Consider the following 13,919-nt stretch of genomic DNA (forward strand, 5'->3'; position numbering starts at 1 on the left):
TTTCCTGTGATAAAGGAAACGTTTTATTTTGAAAGTAATTTAGTCACTTCTTAGCATTGTAGTCAGCGTCAATGAACTAAATCTGGAGCTGCAAGACGCTTTAAGCTAATTTATTTTGTTTATTAAACCTATTTTAATCTGCCGGGTATTCGATAAAACCGACGAGGTAAAAAAAACAATTGGTTTCCTTTCCCTACGAGAAACTAGTTTGAATTTATTAAGTATTTGAATTACTCTTGTAACATAAATATAATTGCTAGTGTGTTTGCCTGTAGTGTGTACGCTATCGCAATGCTTAGCAAGGTTAAGCCCCGATTATTACTTTTGAATTTGTTAAAATTGTGTGGCAAAGTTGTGATAACGGTGAATAGTTATTTATTATTTGTGTTCGTTAATTCCACACTCCGACTCTACGTTCGGTTTTGAGTTGAATCTTCCCCTAAAAGATCAGCAGACTTCAGAGTGTGGCCTACATTTCCCAGAATCCTCTTCTCTATGACCCAGTGCGTGCTGTACGCGGAGATCAACACAGTTAGCTGTGCTGGTCCGTCCTGTCTCCTCGTTGTAGACGGAGTTTCTGGTCCGTGGGTTTGCCGTACCGGCGGACATGTCCCTGTCCTCATGGAGCTCTGACTCAGCCAGTCGGAGGAGGAGGCCGCCGGAACTCGCTCACGGTGAGCAGCTTGAGACCAGAAGAACTTGATTTCTAACAAGCAAACCGTGTCCTTAATGCCTGAAAATAGATGTGGCTCCATCTTAAACCATGACATTTGGGCATAACGTCAAGACAGAGACGCGTTCAGTTTGTTGATAACAAGCATGAGTGACATTGACAAGCTTCTTAAAATATATATGGGCCTGACAGCTGCTAGAAAGCATGTACAAGACAATAATAATAATAATATATCTGGTTCAGCAGTATAAAGGATGTTGTTATATCTGTCTGTAGTTCTGCACCAAAGCATTGACAGTTAATAACTTTACCACCATATAATTAAGTGTCATGTCACATCATACGAAATCTCCTAATTTTGGACATTTTACATTGTATTATCTTGCATTCATAGTAAATCTTAAGGTCTTAATTTATCTAATGGACAAAACAATACACAGTGAATTACGCACACATCACAGAGCACAAGTGCTGTTTAGATTTCTGTATGTTTCAGGAAACGCAGAAAGGGGAAACAAGAAGACTTAAGTGTGCAGACCAAAGTATCCAGATTAAAGCAGTAGTAGTTGAAAGTAGAGGTGAGAGTGGTTAAAAAGAGGAAGTCTTGAATGTGGAACGGTGCATTTGCTTGACAAGTGATGCATTTGAATGAGATGACCGGAGCTTCTTAAATCTTCACTAAATTGAAGTCATGCTTCTGGTTCCCATGCAAACAAACCAGGCTGTATTCAGGCTGTCTGAGGCATTTAACAGTAAACGATTAGACCCTCAGGAGTGTGGCTGCAGTGTGTTGTGAGACTTGCGGTCTCAGATTTTCTACCTCTTTTTCAATCATCTTTGTTTGCTTTGCTTCTGCTTTTCTTCTAACCGTTCACTGCTTAAATGGGTAATTCCCTCAAACGCAACACAGACACAATTGAACCCTATAATAATGAACCCTATGAAACATTTACTGTATCTATTGATTGCATGACATTGGGGATACAGATATGCATTTGTTAGTCACAGGTTTCCCATAAAGAAGAAATCATGAAAGTGAGTACTGATCAGCATCTTATCCCACAACTGTACTGGTTTATTTGTTACCATAACTCCATTTTCCTTCTTGCTGTTGCAGATCCTCCACATGAGCAGGATCCTCAGACAGACCACGTTCACGGGCTGATCCAAGACCAAATATGTTCAGATCAGCAACTGAATCGAGCAAACACTCCATCACCTCTTCACTCTATCCGTCCTCTACTGCGCACTAATAAATGCACATCTGCACACTCTTGTAAGTATATTGCAACTTACCTTTTAATCACTGTTTACTCTCCAGAGCAGTGATTGATTCATTAAACATTGATTTGTAATATCATCACCCCTGGTTTTAGTTCCAGGCCATCATGCGTGTGATGATAGTTGGGAGGAAATCCTGGTCAAGAAGACCATCAGAGCAGAGAACGAAGTGGAAGCCAACAAACTGGCCAACAACTACAGGGTAGGGCTACTAATGGAGATCATTTCCCATCACAAATAAATAATGGTTTATAATTAGTTGCATATGTCTGTGTCAGTTTGGTTTCAGAAAATGGAAAAGCCACGTGACCGAGCGTCCATTTGAAGGACGGTCTGAAGTCGTCAAAGAGCTGTACTCTGAACTGAAGGTTATTAAACCACACACAGGCCCAGGTATTGGTTCTTGTGTTTGTGTGGTGTGCAAGGTTTGTGTCATTTCTGAACACATTCGGTGAACTTGTCAGCCTTTTACTAATGATTTCCCCTGCGTGTGTTCTTTGCCTCAGGTCAGTTCATCTCATGTGGTAACGTGGCGTATGTGTTCCTCTTTGGATGGTGGGTTTCTCTGGCATACCTGCTGGTGGGCTTGATTATGTTCGTCACCATCGTTGGTATACCGTACGGTATGACAGCTTCTTCATCCATTCGTCATCATTGATCCAAATGAACACAAGCTAATGATTATGTTTATTATCAATTACGTGGTGCTGTTTTTCTCATTGTTTTCAGGTAAGCTTTGCTGGCAGTTGTCATGCTACTTCCTGTGGCCATTTGGCAAGCCAATCCAGGAGGTACTGTTTGGATCTGGTCGATTTTGTCTGATCCTATTAAATTCGTGTTGACAGATGCAGAGTAACCACTGGAGTCCCTCTTTGGCTCTGACTTTAATTAGCATGAAAGCAGAAGCTGGCAGTGCATTTTTGTAAAGCATCATTGAAGACACAGTTGACATATCATTTGATTTGACATTAGCCCTGTTTTAATCTCTTTCTGAAGAATTCATTAGTCCAGTTTGACTTATCACACACAGAGCAGTGTATGGTCAGACCTAAACCTATATTTCTAAACTTTCAAACCTTTATTTTTTAGCGTAATTTAGCCTAAATTATCTCAAAGGGAGATCAATCATTTGCTGGAAACTGTAAACTTTAAAACACACTTCTACCAGTGTTGACATATTCACCTTGAACAGATTGGCCTCTTTTGGACTACTCAATAGTTTTCTCACAGAAATAAAACTTGTGCTGTTTCTGCTCCTCAGATAGGAAACACGGTGAGAAGATGCTGTGGTAGAGCGCCTGACTGTGAATGCAGCCTGGATGAGGTGGAAGACGGCTCACCCATCCTGCTACCTTCTCCCACAGAGGTGCTGGTCTCAGACACACCAGATCGACCTCCGCAGACCCCCTACTGGGTACGTTTCCAAACTTTTCAAGAAGTCTTATAGAAAAAACACAATCTACTACTCAGTCAATGTAAGTACGGCATACCTCTGCCAAGGCCCAACAATTATTTCCCAATGATGAAAACGAACATGTTACCAGACCATGACCCCCTTCTCCTGCTGACAAACCAACAAACTTTTGGTTCTACCCTTCCTGTTCCTGTTAATGGCTTAAGAGTAGTTAATTCAGCACATACAACGTAACCTACCATTTGGTGTGCAGCGTCGTTTCTCCACATATGTTTGGTTGCTGCTGGGATACCCTCTTCTGGCTGCAATCCACTCCCTGGCCTGCGTCCTGTCCTGGATGCTGGTCTTCACCATCCCGATTGCAAAGATGAATGCACGTACTTTGGGCGTCATTCTCCTCCTGCCCCCTGAAGATGTCTGTGTTTCCTCCTGCACTGGGAAGAAGGTAAGAGAGAGTTTAAGTCCACAGCAGCCGCAAATGCAAAAACCTGGACAAAGGCTAGTTTCTTATTTTATTGTTTCACCTTTTTACCTTTTACCCAATCCCTAGCGTTACAGCAGTGAGACGCAAGCGCTGCTGTGCTGTTACCATGCTACAAACTGGTACTACTACAAGTACACTGTAGATGGGATCAACGTGTTTGCTGTCAGTATCCTTTGTAATTTGAGAGCCTTTGTGAAATGAGCGTGCATCATTTAAAGACCAGTTATTACCTTGATTCCCATCTCAGACCTCCTCCCTCTCGTGATCATTGCTTTGGCAATCGGGTATATTGACAAAGGAAACCAGTACGCTAGCTCTAATGTCAAGTTTGTCATTGCACTGGGCTCCATCATACCTTTGTCGTATTACATTGGTATGGGCATTGCCAGGTGAGCTCTTGTTCCTCGTTTCCTTGTTCCAGCAATGCAGCATAGTTACCTTCATTCCTGCTCCTCATTAAGGTCATTATCTCTCTCTCTCTCACTCTCTTTCTCTCTGTCTCACTCTCACTGTCTGCAGCATCTCAGCACAGAGTAACTTCGCTGTGGGCGCAGTAGTGAACGCCACCTTCGGCTCTATCACAGAGCTGACCTTCTACATAACTGCCCTGCTCAGAGGTCACTGGGCAGCCAATCCCTGTCTGCAGGAGGTTGTTAAGGCAGCGCTGACTGGCACGCTGCTTGGATGCATCCTCTTCATCCCTGTGAGTCACCCCTTCAGTACATCAGTACAGAAGGATTCATCATTCAATCAAAATACACATAGTACTACATGTAGATTTGAGGTTGTACTCTTTCTCAGGGCATCTGCATGATCATTGGAGGGCTGAGACACAGTGAGCAAAGATTCAGCAGTCGCTGTACAGGAGTCAGCTCAGCTTTGCTCTTCATCTCTGTAGGAGGCAAGTACCTGAAACAAGCACACACCCACCCAGCTGTGCGTTTGTCGAATGGAAGTGACAGAAACATGTAGCCATGACAACACAAGTTCTTAGAACCTCTTCTAACAAAGAAAGTAGACAACGATTTCCTCTTTTATCATTTGTTTTTGTAGCAAACGTAAAAATGCTTTGGTGATTTTTGTAACAATACAACCAGCTCAGCTTTTACTCCTCTCTATATTTTTTTTCCCCCAAATTGAAATGGACTGCAATGTAAAGCTACCAGAATGCTTAACATGTAATGTTCTTGTCCATCTTTGTCAGGCGTGTTTGCCCCCACGTTGTTCTCCAAGGCTTATGGGAACCTGGTTTGTGACTCCTGCACCAACAACAGCAGCGGGCCGTTTGTCTGCCACAACTGCCACTATGACGTGGTTAGCATCTTTGTACCAACAAATAATAAACATGTGTTGTGTTTTGTATGATGTATTTCACATTTCCTTCTTTTACATTTTCTATTCAACAGCACAACAGTACATTGTTCCACAGCCACGTGCAGTAAGTTATTTATTATTATTTTATCTATGCTCTGAATGTAATATCTAGGAATGGTTTTGCACGTTTTCACATTTTTCTTCCCTGTCATTAATGGTGTGTTGTCATCGTTAGGCCACTGGTGTACACAGTCTCTGCTCTCTTGCCGATCGCTTACATCATTGGTCTGTTATTTACCCTGAAGACACACTCCCATATTTATGACATTCATGTTGAGGACGGACAGGGTACGAGTCTCTCTCAGAATTACATGAAATAGCTGTCACAACATTTCATATCACCACATTACTCAACACTAGAGTGGACAGTGATAGTTGTAGTATTTTAATGCCTCTGTAATCTTGCGTATGTCTGCCCAGTGACTGGACATCACGGTGCGGTGGTCCACTGGTCGCGGTGGAGGTCTTTGGTTATCCTCATCATAGCCACCGTGCTTATGTCTGCCTGTGCTGACCTGGCCACTGAGTACATCCAGCCCATACTCAACCAGCCCAACATGTCTCAGGTGAGGATGTTCATCTGATCAGAGCACACTCCAGATGTTCAATCTGACCCCGTCCTCCAGATGATAACATTCATCTTCTCCGCTGCAGTATTTCATAGGCGTAACAATTGTTGCAATGGTCCCAGAGATCCCAGAGATTGTTAATGGCATCCAGTTTGCCCTCCAAAACAACATCAGTCTCAGGTACGTATATTCTGTCCTATTATAGATGCACTGACATTGTTGGAAAATGTGTCTCAATGATCTTTGTTTTTCAGCTTAGAGGTGGGGAGCTGCATCGCCGTGCAGGTCTGCATGCTACAGATCCCTGTGCTCGTTGTATTTAATGCGTTTTATGTAAGTCACTCCTTTCCCCCTTTGGTCTCTAATCCGCTGACAAAAATACACAATGTTTGCCATTTATCGTGTCCTGATATCAGACGTGTGTTTTGTGTAGGATGTGGGCTTTGTGCTCTTGTTCAGTGACTTACATCTTTGGGCCAGCATCTTCAGTGTGATTCTTGTCAACTACATTTTCATGGATGGCAAGTCGGACTATCTTCAGGGTGAGTTACGATGCAGTGCTTTTACTGATGGACCTTCCATTAAGACCTTTTAATAGAACTATACTTCTATGTATATGGTCATTCAGCATGTATAAAATAATAAATTGTCTAACTACAGTATGAGGTCAATTGAGTCTCCCAGAAATAAATTTCAATCTTCACGTCATGTGCTGCCCCCTTGTGAAATATTTGAGGAGTGTGACGACACAGCACTAGTTTTGCAATTCTTGCAAATTATTTATATAGTACCTACATTAACCACTGTTCTAAGCACATCTATACGTTTTTGAAGTATTTTAATACATTTTAGGTGGATGTCATCACAATAAAGTTGCCACTTAAGTTGTTGTTGTCAACAAAAGGCTCCTCTGGTGGCTTTTCAAGGGCGTGGTTTCATTGCAGGAGAATGCCGATACAGACAGGGACTGTAAACATTCCTTTGTTGGTGCATGCAAGGACACACGACGCCTGAGATTTGACACTCAGATTCCAGCAAGGCCTACATTCTCGTACCAAGTCTATAAAGACTGTCAAGTTTGCGAGTGTCTTCCATTAAAACATTTCGGTTTGGCAGCCAGTTCTCTGTTCTCATACTTTAAAAGCATCATTGAACACAACATTGCCTGTATTGCCACACAGATAATAAGGCTTTAACAACATTAACTAAAGGTAGACTATCGTTTCCCTGGTGAAAAGCTTTTCTACAGCCCAGACTCTCCTGTGTGTTCTCAGGCACGGCGCTGGTGGTCGTCTACCTCATCCTGCTGGCTCTCTACTTCTTTGCTCCATCTCCAACTGGCTGCTGACTGTGGGGCTTCGAATCTTAGGCGGGACCGCATTGGATGTTCTTCACCTCTCGCTCTTTGGCATATTAGGGGAACACGTGACATGGATCTTAGAAATATTGGGTATTTGGTTTCTTTAGTCAACACGTTTCCTCCATATTTTGCACTACTGTGGAACTGAAATTTTGAATCTCTGGTAGATTGATTTTGGCTGCACAAATTGCTACTGTAAGATGTTTGTATGTTAATGGTCATTTTGTAGACCAGGCTCAGTTTAAGTACTAAATATTTTACAGTACTAACAAATAATATGGCTATGGGCATCTCCACTAATGGTATTTATTTTCAGGGTACTGCAGTAATAAGTTTTAACTTTTTAATCAACATTTGTCAGAATTGGAATCTAAATTTTTGAGGTCAAAGGGTGCATGTCGGTGTTAAAGTTGATGAACTAAGTAACATTATTTTTACATGGAAAGTGGCATGGCTGGCTGTGCTTAGCTGGTGCAGTAACAATACAGTGTCAATACAACATTTTGAAAAATAATTAGTCAGCGTTTTTATTCTCTGCAGACTGGTGTAACAAAACCGTATACATTACTGACAAACTGAATCTGCCTTTGAGGAGATTCAGTATGTTCTCCGCTTCATCGATTTAAAGTGACGTGCACAACATTCTGACATGCAAGATGTGTTCAACTGTCAGACATCTAACACAATGGCAAATTTAGGATGTGAAAATAAGTTGCCAGAAGTTTTTTACAAATATGAATTTAGCCAAAAGTAAAGTATGTGTAACATTATGTTGAGCATTTGAAACAAACACTGCTGAGACTTACTTTCAAAGCCAAGATGGAGAGACAACATAAGTGAAAAATGTATACAAACTCTAGATATTAATTTTTGGCAGTAAAAAAGAAAAGAAAAGACTCTACAACGGCTCTTACAAGCAAATATAAAATAAATTAAAAGAGGAAAAACTCTGGAGGCATACCGAAATCTAGTTTCACAATAATTAAGAGTATAACATCTCCACTGACCACTGATCACAGTATTCAACGTCCTGAGTACGCCTAACGACTTTTCACTTAAAATATAGAGAAGGCCCATTTTTCAAAGCACTGCAGCACAAAGGTCTCTACAAAAATGATCTAGTTTGTAACAGTAAAATTAAAAAAAAAACAAACAGGAAATGGGGGGTTGTATGGTGGGAAGAATAAAAATACAATACAATTCAGCTTTGTATTAACCTACAATGTAACTGCAGCTAAAAGGTTAAAGTAAATAAGTTAGAACTATCCGGGGTTTAAGATGAACAAATTTTAAGATGACAAATGATTTGCAAGCAGTTTCCAAACTAGATAATGAGCAGAAAGGATTCACCTCACCGGTCTCAGAGCACCAAGTATGTCACATGGCTACATGAAGACAGTTCAGACAGCTTAAAATTGGACTGAATTGTATTCAAACAGTGAGTGAGATTCTGAAAATATAGATAGAAGGCACCAGATGTAAAAGCTTCAGAATCACCATGGAGCTGCTGCTCATAAGTTAGAGCTTAGTAAGCTTTGTTTTTCAGAAAGTAAATAAGAATGAGAGAGGCACTGCAAAATTCACAGTGATGCCGTGTCACACGTAGGCTTTTCCTCCGATTACAACAGTAAGTCACGATTTACTTGCCATGCTTTCTTAGCAGTGCGTCTTTTTCAGCAAGTCACTGCTTAACTGTTTATAATTATGCATTTTGCCTTTGAGTGCAAGGACATTATAAAACAGAGGTTTAAAATTGAATTAAAACCAAATATTTACAAATGGATCTCTGACTTCGGCTGTTTTGACCTGTTAATGGCCGTGTTTGCGTTTGTCACAACGAAAATATAGGCAGCATCCATCTGTATAGGAGGTGATGGCAGTTTGAATTGCATCATCACTTCGGCAACAGTGAAACGAGACAATCGTGCTTCCCAAAAAGAGCAAAAACTACAAGAAGCAACATTCATTTTGCTTTTTGGGAAATCGTCTATGTAAAGATCAACTTATTCCCTCATGGGGAAAAGCAGTGGAGTGTACCGGTATACATGGAACTCAGCATGCTGTGATTCTGATGCAGGGGTCCTGGCTGATGGGTAAGAACCCTAATCTAAAATCAAAACATTTCACTTTCCATCGAAATAAAAAAAACATGTAGCAAGAACAACAAGTGAAGGCATTCCAAATGTTGCTTTTTCAGAGCCAGCTGACTTCACTCCACATCCTGTTGCTTCTTCAGTCTATTCTTCAAGTTTGTCCTTCCGTGGCCTTTGAGCCTGCTTCACAGCAGTGTTAAAGGTGAGGACATACAGTACCTCCCCTGTCTTCTGTCTCTGTGTGCTGTCTATTTGAGGCGTTGAATTAGTGTGTGCGAGAGTCCCAGGCTGAGCAGCTGTAGAGTGGAGAGCCGAGCCAGGCGAGGGAAGGTTTTGAGCAGCTTCTCCCAGGTCAGTTCCAGCAGACTGGGCACCACCAACCACACCTTGTACAATGAGCCTGTCCTTCTGTTCCCAGACATGTTGACGACACCACCATGGACGTACATACAGCCAGCCTGCAGGTGAGCAACAGATGGAAGAAATCAGAGAAAACATCACTGAGGGTGTATACGTGTCTAAAGTCTAATCTCCTTCCATCAACACCACTCCTATCAATGGCTTTTTCTCAGTTTATCTATTTAAAAAAATGTTCCATAGCTGATATGTCACCATCAGAGGCCAAACAGGTTCTTGCTAAAGCCTTCATGCTTTGGAAAAGGTGCGCTAGACTATTTTAAGGCTACAATCCACACCAGAGAGAGACCTGATGTCCGTTGCAGGTTCATTCTTAGACCGTCATACACAATTCACAGACACCTTTAGTAGGATAGAATTGTGTCATCTCAGCTCAGAATCATCCCTTGAAGTTTGACTTGTACTACTAACTGGAGTAACTGCGGCACAGTGAAAGTAGGCTGGCTCTGGCATGACGGCGGGGAGCTTAGTCCACTGAAATGTCCGCAGGTTGATCTTCCACAGGTCGGGCAGGATCATCTCGCCGTTGTACCCCCCGCAGATGAACACCTCTGTGGGGAGGACAGGGACAGAAACGTCAAGTTAACGCAACGTTTCCCAGAGCTATGTCCAGACGTGTCCAGTGAGACGCATCTTACCTTCTTTGACCTGCACACAGCTGTGACAACGGCGTGCTGCAGGATATCCTGTCAACAATGATAACACAACTTGTAAAAGTGTGCTATACAAATCCAAAACTCACAAGTTTGACTTTTCTGCACAGTACTTACCTATTTTTCCATGTGGTTTGGTGACTATTTCCTCCCAGTTATTTGTCTCCAGATTGTAAGCATGAATCTGATAAGAGTTAGTATTGGTAAAGTATTAATACATAAAATATATATAAAGCCGTTTTTCTTTGAATATCATGATTGTTATGTACCTTGTCCAGTGGATATGACGTCCACGAGGTCCCACCGCCTAAAATGTAGATCCTCTGTCCGTCATGAGCGAGCTCATGTCTGTACCTGTTAGATATTTCAAACCAAGTTAATTTAATGTGGATTCACTTTAACTCAAGCGTCCAGTGACCTCAGGGACCTAAAATGTCTGACCTCTCCTCAGGTAGGTCTGTGGGTGCGTTGTTGGGCTTCAGGTGGATCCACTCCCTGGTGGTCAGGTCCAGCCTGTGCAGGTCTGTGCTATAAAGGTAGCCTGTTGTCCCTCCAAACACATAGAGGTAGCCGTTTATAATGACCATAGCCTGTAAGTGGAGAATGCTGACAGGTGTGTGTGCGGGCGGAATACACGGCTACACAGTCAAGAGTTATGACACAAGAAGAAGCAAACATGCAGATTCAACTGCACCTTCTTCCAACTGCAATGAGACCAAGTTTACCTGCCCGTAGATCTTGTTGGGTTTCTTCCCTCTGCAGTTGAGCAGGTTCCATCGCTTGTACTGGACATTGCACACGTGAACGTCATTGCCATTATTCTCACCAAAAGGGATCCCAGTGCCACCAAATACAAGCAGGTTGTTTCCATGAAAAACAGCTGCAAGAAAAGAGAAACCAATGCCCTCAGACTCTAACAACATGCATGATTTGCTCTGAGGCAGTAGTCTCCAACTCAGCTTTCTATGGGCACCAATTCAGCAGATTCCGATCTCAGGAATTAGGTGACATGGAACCAGTTCTCTACATCTCTAACCTGGAATGTGTCTAAATGTAATGGAGTTAACTGCATGATGAGTTAGTCCTTACCTGACATGGAGGCCAGCTCAGTGGGCATGTAACCTTCTGTGCGGACCTGCTGCCATGTGGCCGTGGCGAAATGAAACCGCCAAAGCTCCCTGAAAAGTGGGTAGTCTTCATTCTCTGAGCCGCCCGCCTCGTCAAAGTCTGGGTTGTAGCCTCCGAACACATACAGGTTGGTACTGTCTGCAACACAGCGGTGTCCACTCCGGGCCGGGGGTGCATATTGTCCTGCAGGGGTTAAGACAGACTGGGCTTTAGAGCTCCTCACGTCACCAAAGACATCCTTTCAACCAAACTTTGACAAAACAAGAAATGCAGACACATACAAAGTTGCCACTTTACTATTTTGCAGTTCTACATATACAACATAACACAAGAGGCCAATAGTAAATACTAACCTTCTCGCAGAAACCTATTGGGGATGCGCAGGTTATGGCATGAGGGTGAGAAGATCCGCCGGGCCTGGAGCCACCGCACCCTCTTCTTGGAGCCTGCCAGCCCATCATCACACCACATGCAATGAGATAGAGACAGACAAAAGAACATTGACAATGAAGGCAGTATTTCTAGCTACAAAATGAATTTTGTTAGACAGGATGATGATAGTCCACTGCATACTACTGAAATAAGTTAAGAACTCCTCCCCACATATGTGAAGACATGATGTTAAAACAGAAATAATGTTAAACTAGTAAACAGGTTATGAGCACATCTGAAATTACACATAAAAAATATTTGTAAAATTCAAATTTGGATCTTTGCACCACAGTTGAAAGCGGTCCTGAATATTGTAATGCAGCAACAGAACTTTTATTGGTTGCACATTCAAAACAATGACCTTAGCCGGGTCTCAATGCAACGGCTTGATTTGCACTAATGGACACTAAACTTGAGCGATTAAACTTTAAAAACCTGTGTGTAAATTGTAAAGGTTTTGGAGCCTTTTATAAAAAAGTACTCTATTCATTTCTTTAGTGCTCTTAAAAAAACATCTTAAAGTTTTCATTCATCGTCTCTGTAACCATGTAATGTGTGTGACGAAATTTGTGTTGGAGCAAATTGTAGTTTAGCCAGTCGGCTGTGCCAAAAAGCTCCCAACAAATATTGATACATTGATAGATAAATATTGGTCATGCACGTGAGTTTTGAGTGCTACAATATGCGTTTACACACGTAAGATCGGTTATGAACAATGGGTTTAAGGACAAGGTAGTATAATGGTTACAGTGAAATTAACTGTTTACAGATTCAATTCAGTTTTTTTATTTCTATATTGTGCTAAATCACAACAAAAGATATCTCAAGGCACTATGAACAGGCAAACGTGAGCTGCAGAGAGTACGACTACATGAAATGACTCATTCTATTAACATTCTTTGCTAATTACATCATTGTAAACAGCCCAGGTCAACAGATTTCATCAATTATTAGAGCATGTTGTTAGTATGTGGTGCTATAATTGGATTATAGCGTAACATTTACAAATGTAACTAAACTAACTGATTCTGATGGTAGTAATCCAATGTATACAGTCCTTGAACACACATAGTTACGAACACACATCAGTAACCCATCTTTAAATGTGCATCTCATGTGTCTTATGGTTCCTCTCACTGATATGGTGATCCTGTTTTACTTGTTGACCATGGCGGTGTCAGATAAGCCCTGATACAGAGGTATGCATGATTGTTTATCTGCATGACTGGAAAATAACTCAACTGAACCCATCTTTGCTCTCTTAGACTACTATGTTCAACTGATTCATCAAACATTGGCGAAGTATCGATTCATATACTGTATATCGACGTGTAGCTCTCAGACAAGCAGCCAATCCCATGCCTGCATTGAGAGAAACGAGACGGTTGTCCTAAATTGGTGCATAATAGTGCCGATAATAAACTTTAATGAAGGTAGTGGACATTTTCGTTGATCGTCTTGTAACTGTTAGATTTAATAATGGTTCCTTCTTGTTTCCTTACTTTTGTTTCAACGTATTAGTGCAAACGTTAATAATATATTTTAAGAAAGCAGAACTAACAATATCTGGTTGATCGTTCACTCACTGACTTATTTGCTTCCGTAGCTAGAAAGACTAGCTTATTGCAGTTAGCAAACTGCTCCAATGCTAGTACAGCTAACTGCAAACATTCTACCATATGCGTAATAATACAAGGTGGATCGCTTAAACACACACAGAATCTGACCACCGACATAAGGTTAACACGCAGGTGCTGCTTTGCTTTGTTGACGCGATCCTCAGTGGTTGTAGCGGCAGAGCAGATGGTTTTGTTTACAAACCTGAATCGCGGGCGGAGGGCCTCCACGACAGTTTCACGAACTTATTCAGCTGATTGTAGCCGCAGTTTCCATCGTGTTCGGCCGACGACATTTTTCCAAGCAAGCGCGACAGTTCAAACCCAGACCCGGACAGGAACCCGTTCGGGTAGAGTCAGGCGAAATGGCATGAGGGTACAGGTTACAAAAGGCAAAGACAAATTACCACACCTGCAACTGATGC

The 13,919-nt window shown here is 41.9% G+C and overlaps 2 protein-coding genes across 2 annotated transcripts; one reads left to right on the forward strand and one right to left on the reverse strand.

Annotated features, from left to right (window-relative positions):
* The first annotated feature begins 41 nt into the window (after positions 1 to 41).
* cax2 (cation/H+ exchanger protein 2) lies at positions 42 to 7,866 on the forward strand. The gene is made up of 21 exons (XM_076141973.1): positions 42 to 166; positions 505 to 674; positions 1,791 to 1,949; positions 2,050 to 2,156; positions 2,233 to 2,347; positions 2,461 to 2,577; positions 2,684 to 2,745; positions 3,216 to 3,368; positions 3,622 to 3,813; positions 3,919 to 4,018; positions 4,100 to 4,241; positions 4,372 to 4,555; positions 4,654 to 4,753; positions 5,057 to 5,166; positions 5,259 to 5,290; positions 5,402 to 5,514; positions 5,647 to 5,792; positions 5,881 to 5,975; positions 6,050 to 6,128; positions 6,229 to 6,337; positions 7,070 to 7,866. Exons 2-21 carry the CDS (start codon positions 608 to 610, stop codon positions 7,141 to 7,143), a joined length of 2,256 nt encoding a protein of 751 aa, XP_075998088.1. The 5' UTR covers positions 42 to 166; positions 505 to 607; the 3' UTR covers positions 7,144 to 7,866.
* A 380-nt stretch (positions 7,867 to 8,246) lies between these two features.
* On the reverse strand, positions 8,247 to 13,919 carry LOC142991825 (kelch domain-containing protein 10-like). Its single transcript, XM_076141974.1, has 10 exons — positions 13,700 to 13,919; positions 11,800 to 11,892; positions 11,408 to 11,629; positions 11,044 to 11,198; positions 10,760 to 10,908; positions 10,588 to 10,672; positions 10,436 to 10,502; positions 10,304 to 10,351; positions 10,077 to 10,216; positions 8,247 to 9,706 (listed from the first exon to the last, which is right to left on the reverse strand). The coding sequence occupies exons 1-10, from the start codon at positions 13,788 to 13,790 to the stop codon at positions 9,497 to 9,499; spliced, it is 1,260 nt and encodes a 419-aa protein (XP_075998089.1). The 5' UTR covers positions 13,791 to 13,919; the 3' UTR covers positions 8,247 to 9,496.

Source organism: Genypterus blacodes, unplaced genomic scaffold (assembly GCF_046128005.1).
Source record: "Genypterus blacodes isolate CSIRO-AG114 ecotype Tasmania unplaced genomic scaffold, CSIRO-AGI_Gbla_v1 ptg000021l_1, whole genome shotgun sequence".
Taxonomy (NCBI): Eukaryota; Metazoa; Chordata; class Actinopteri; order Ophidiiformes; family Ophidiidae; genus Genypterus; species Genypterus blacodes.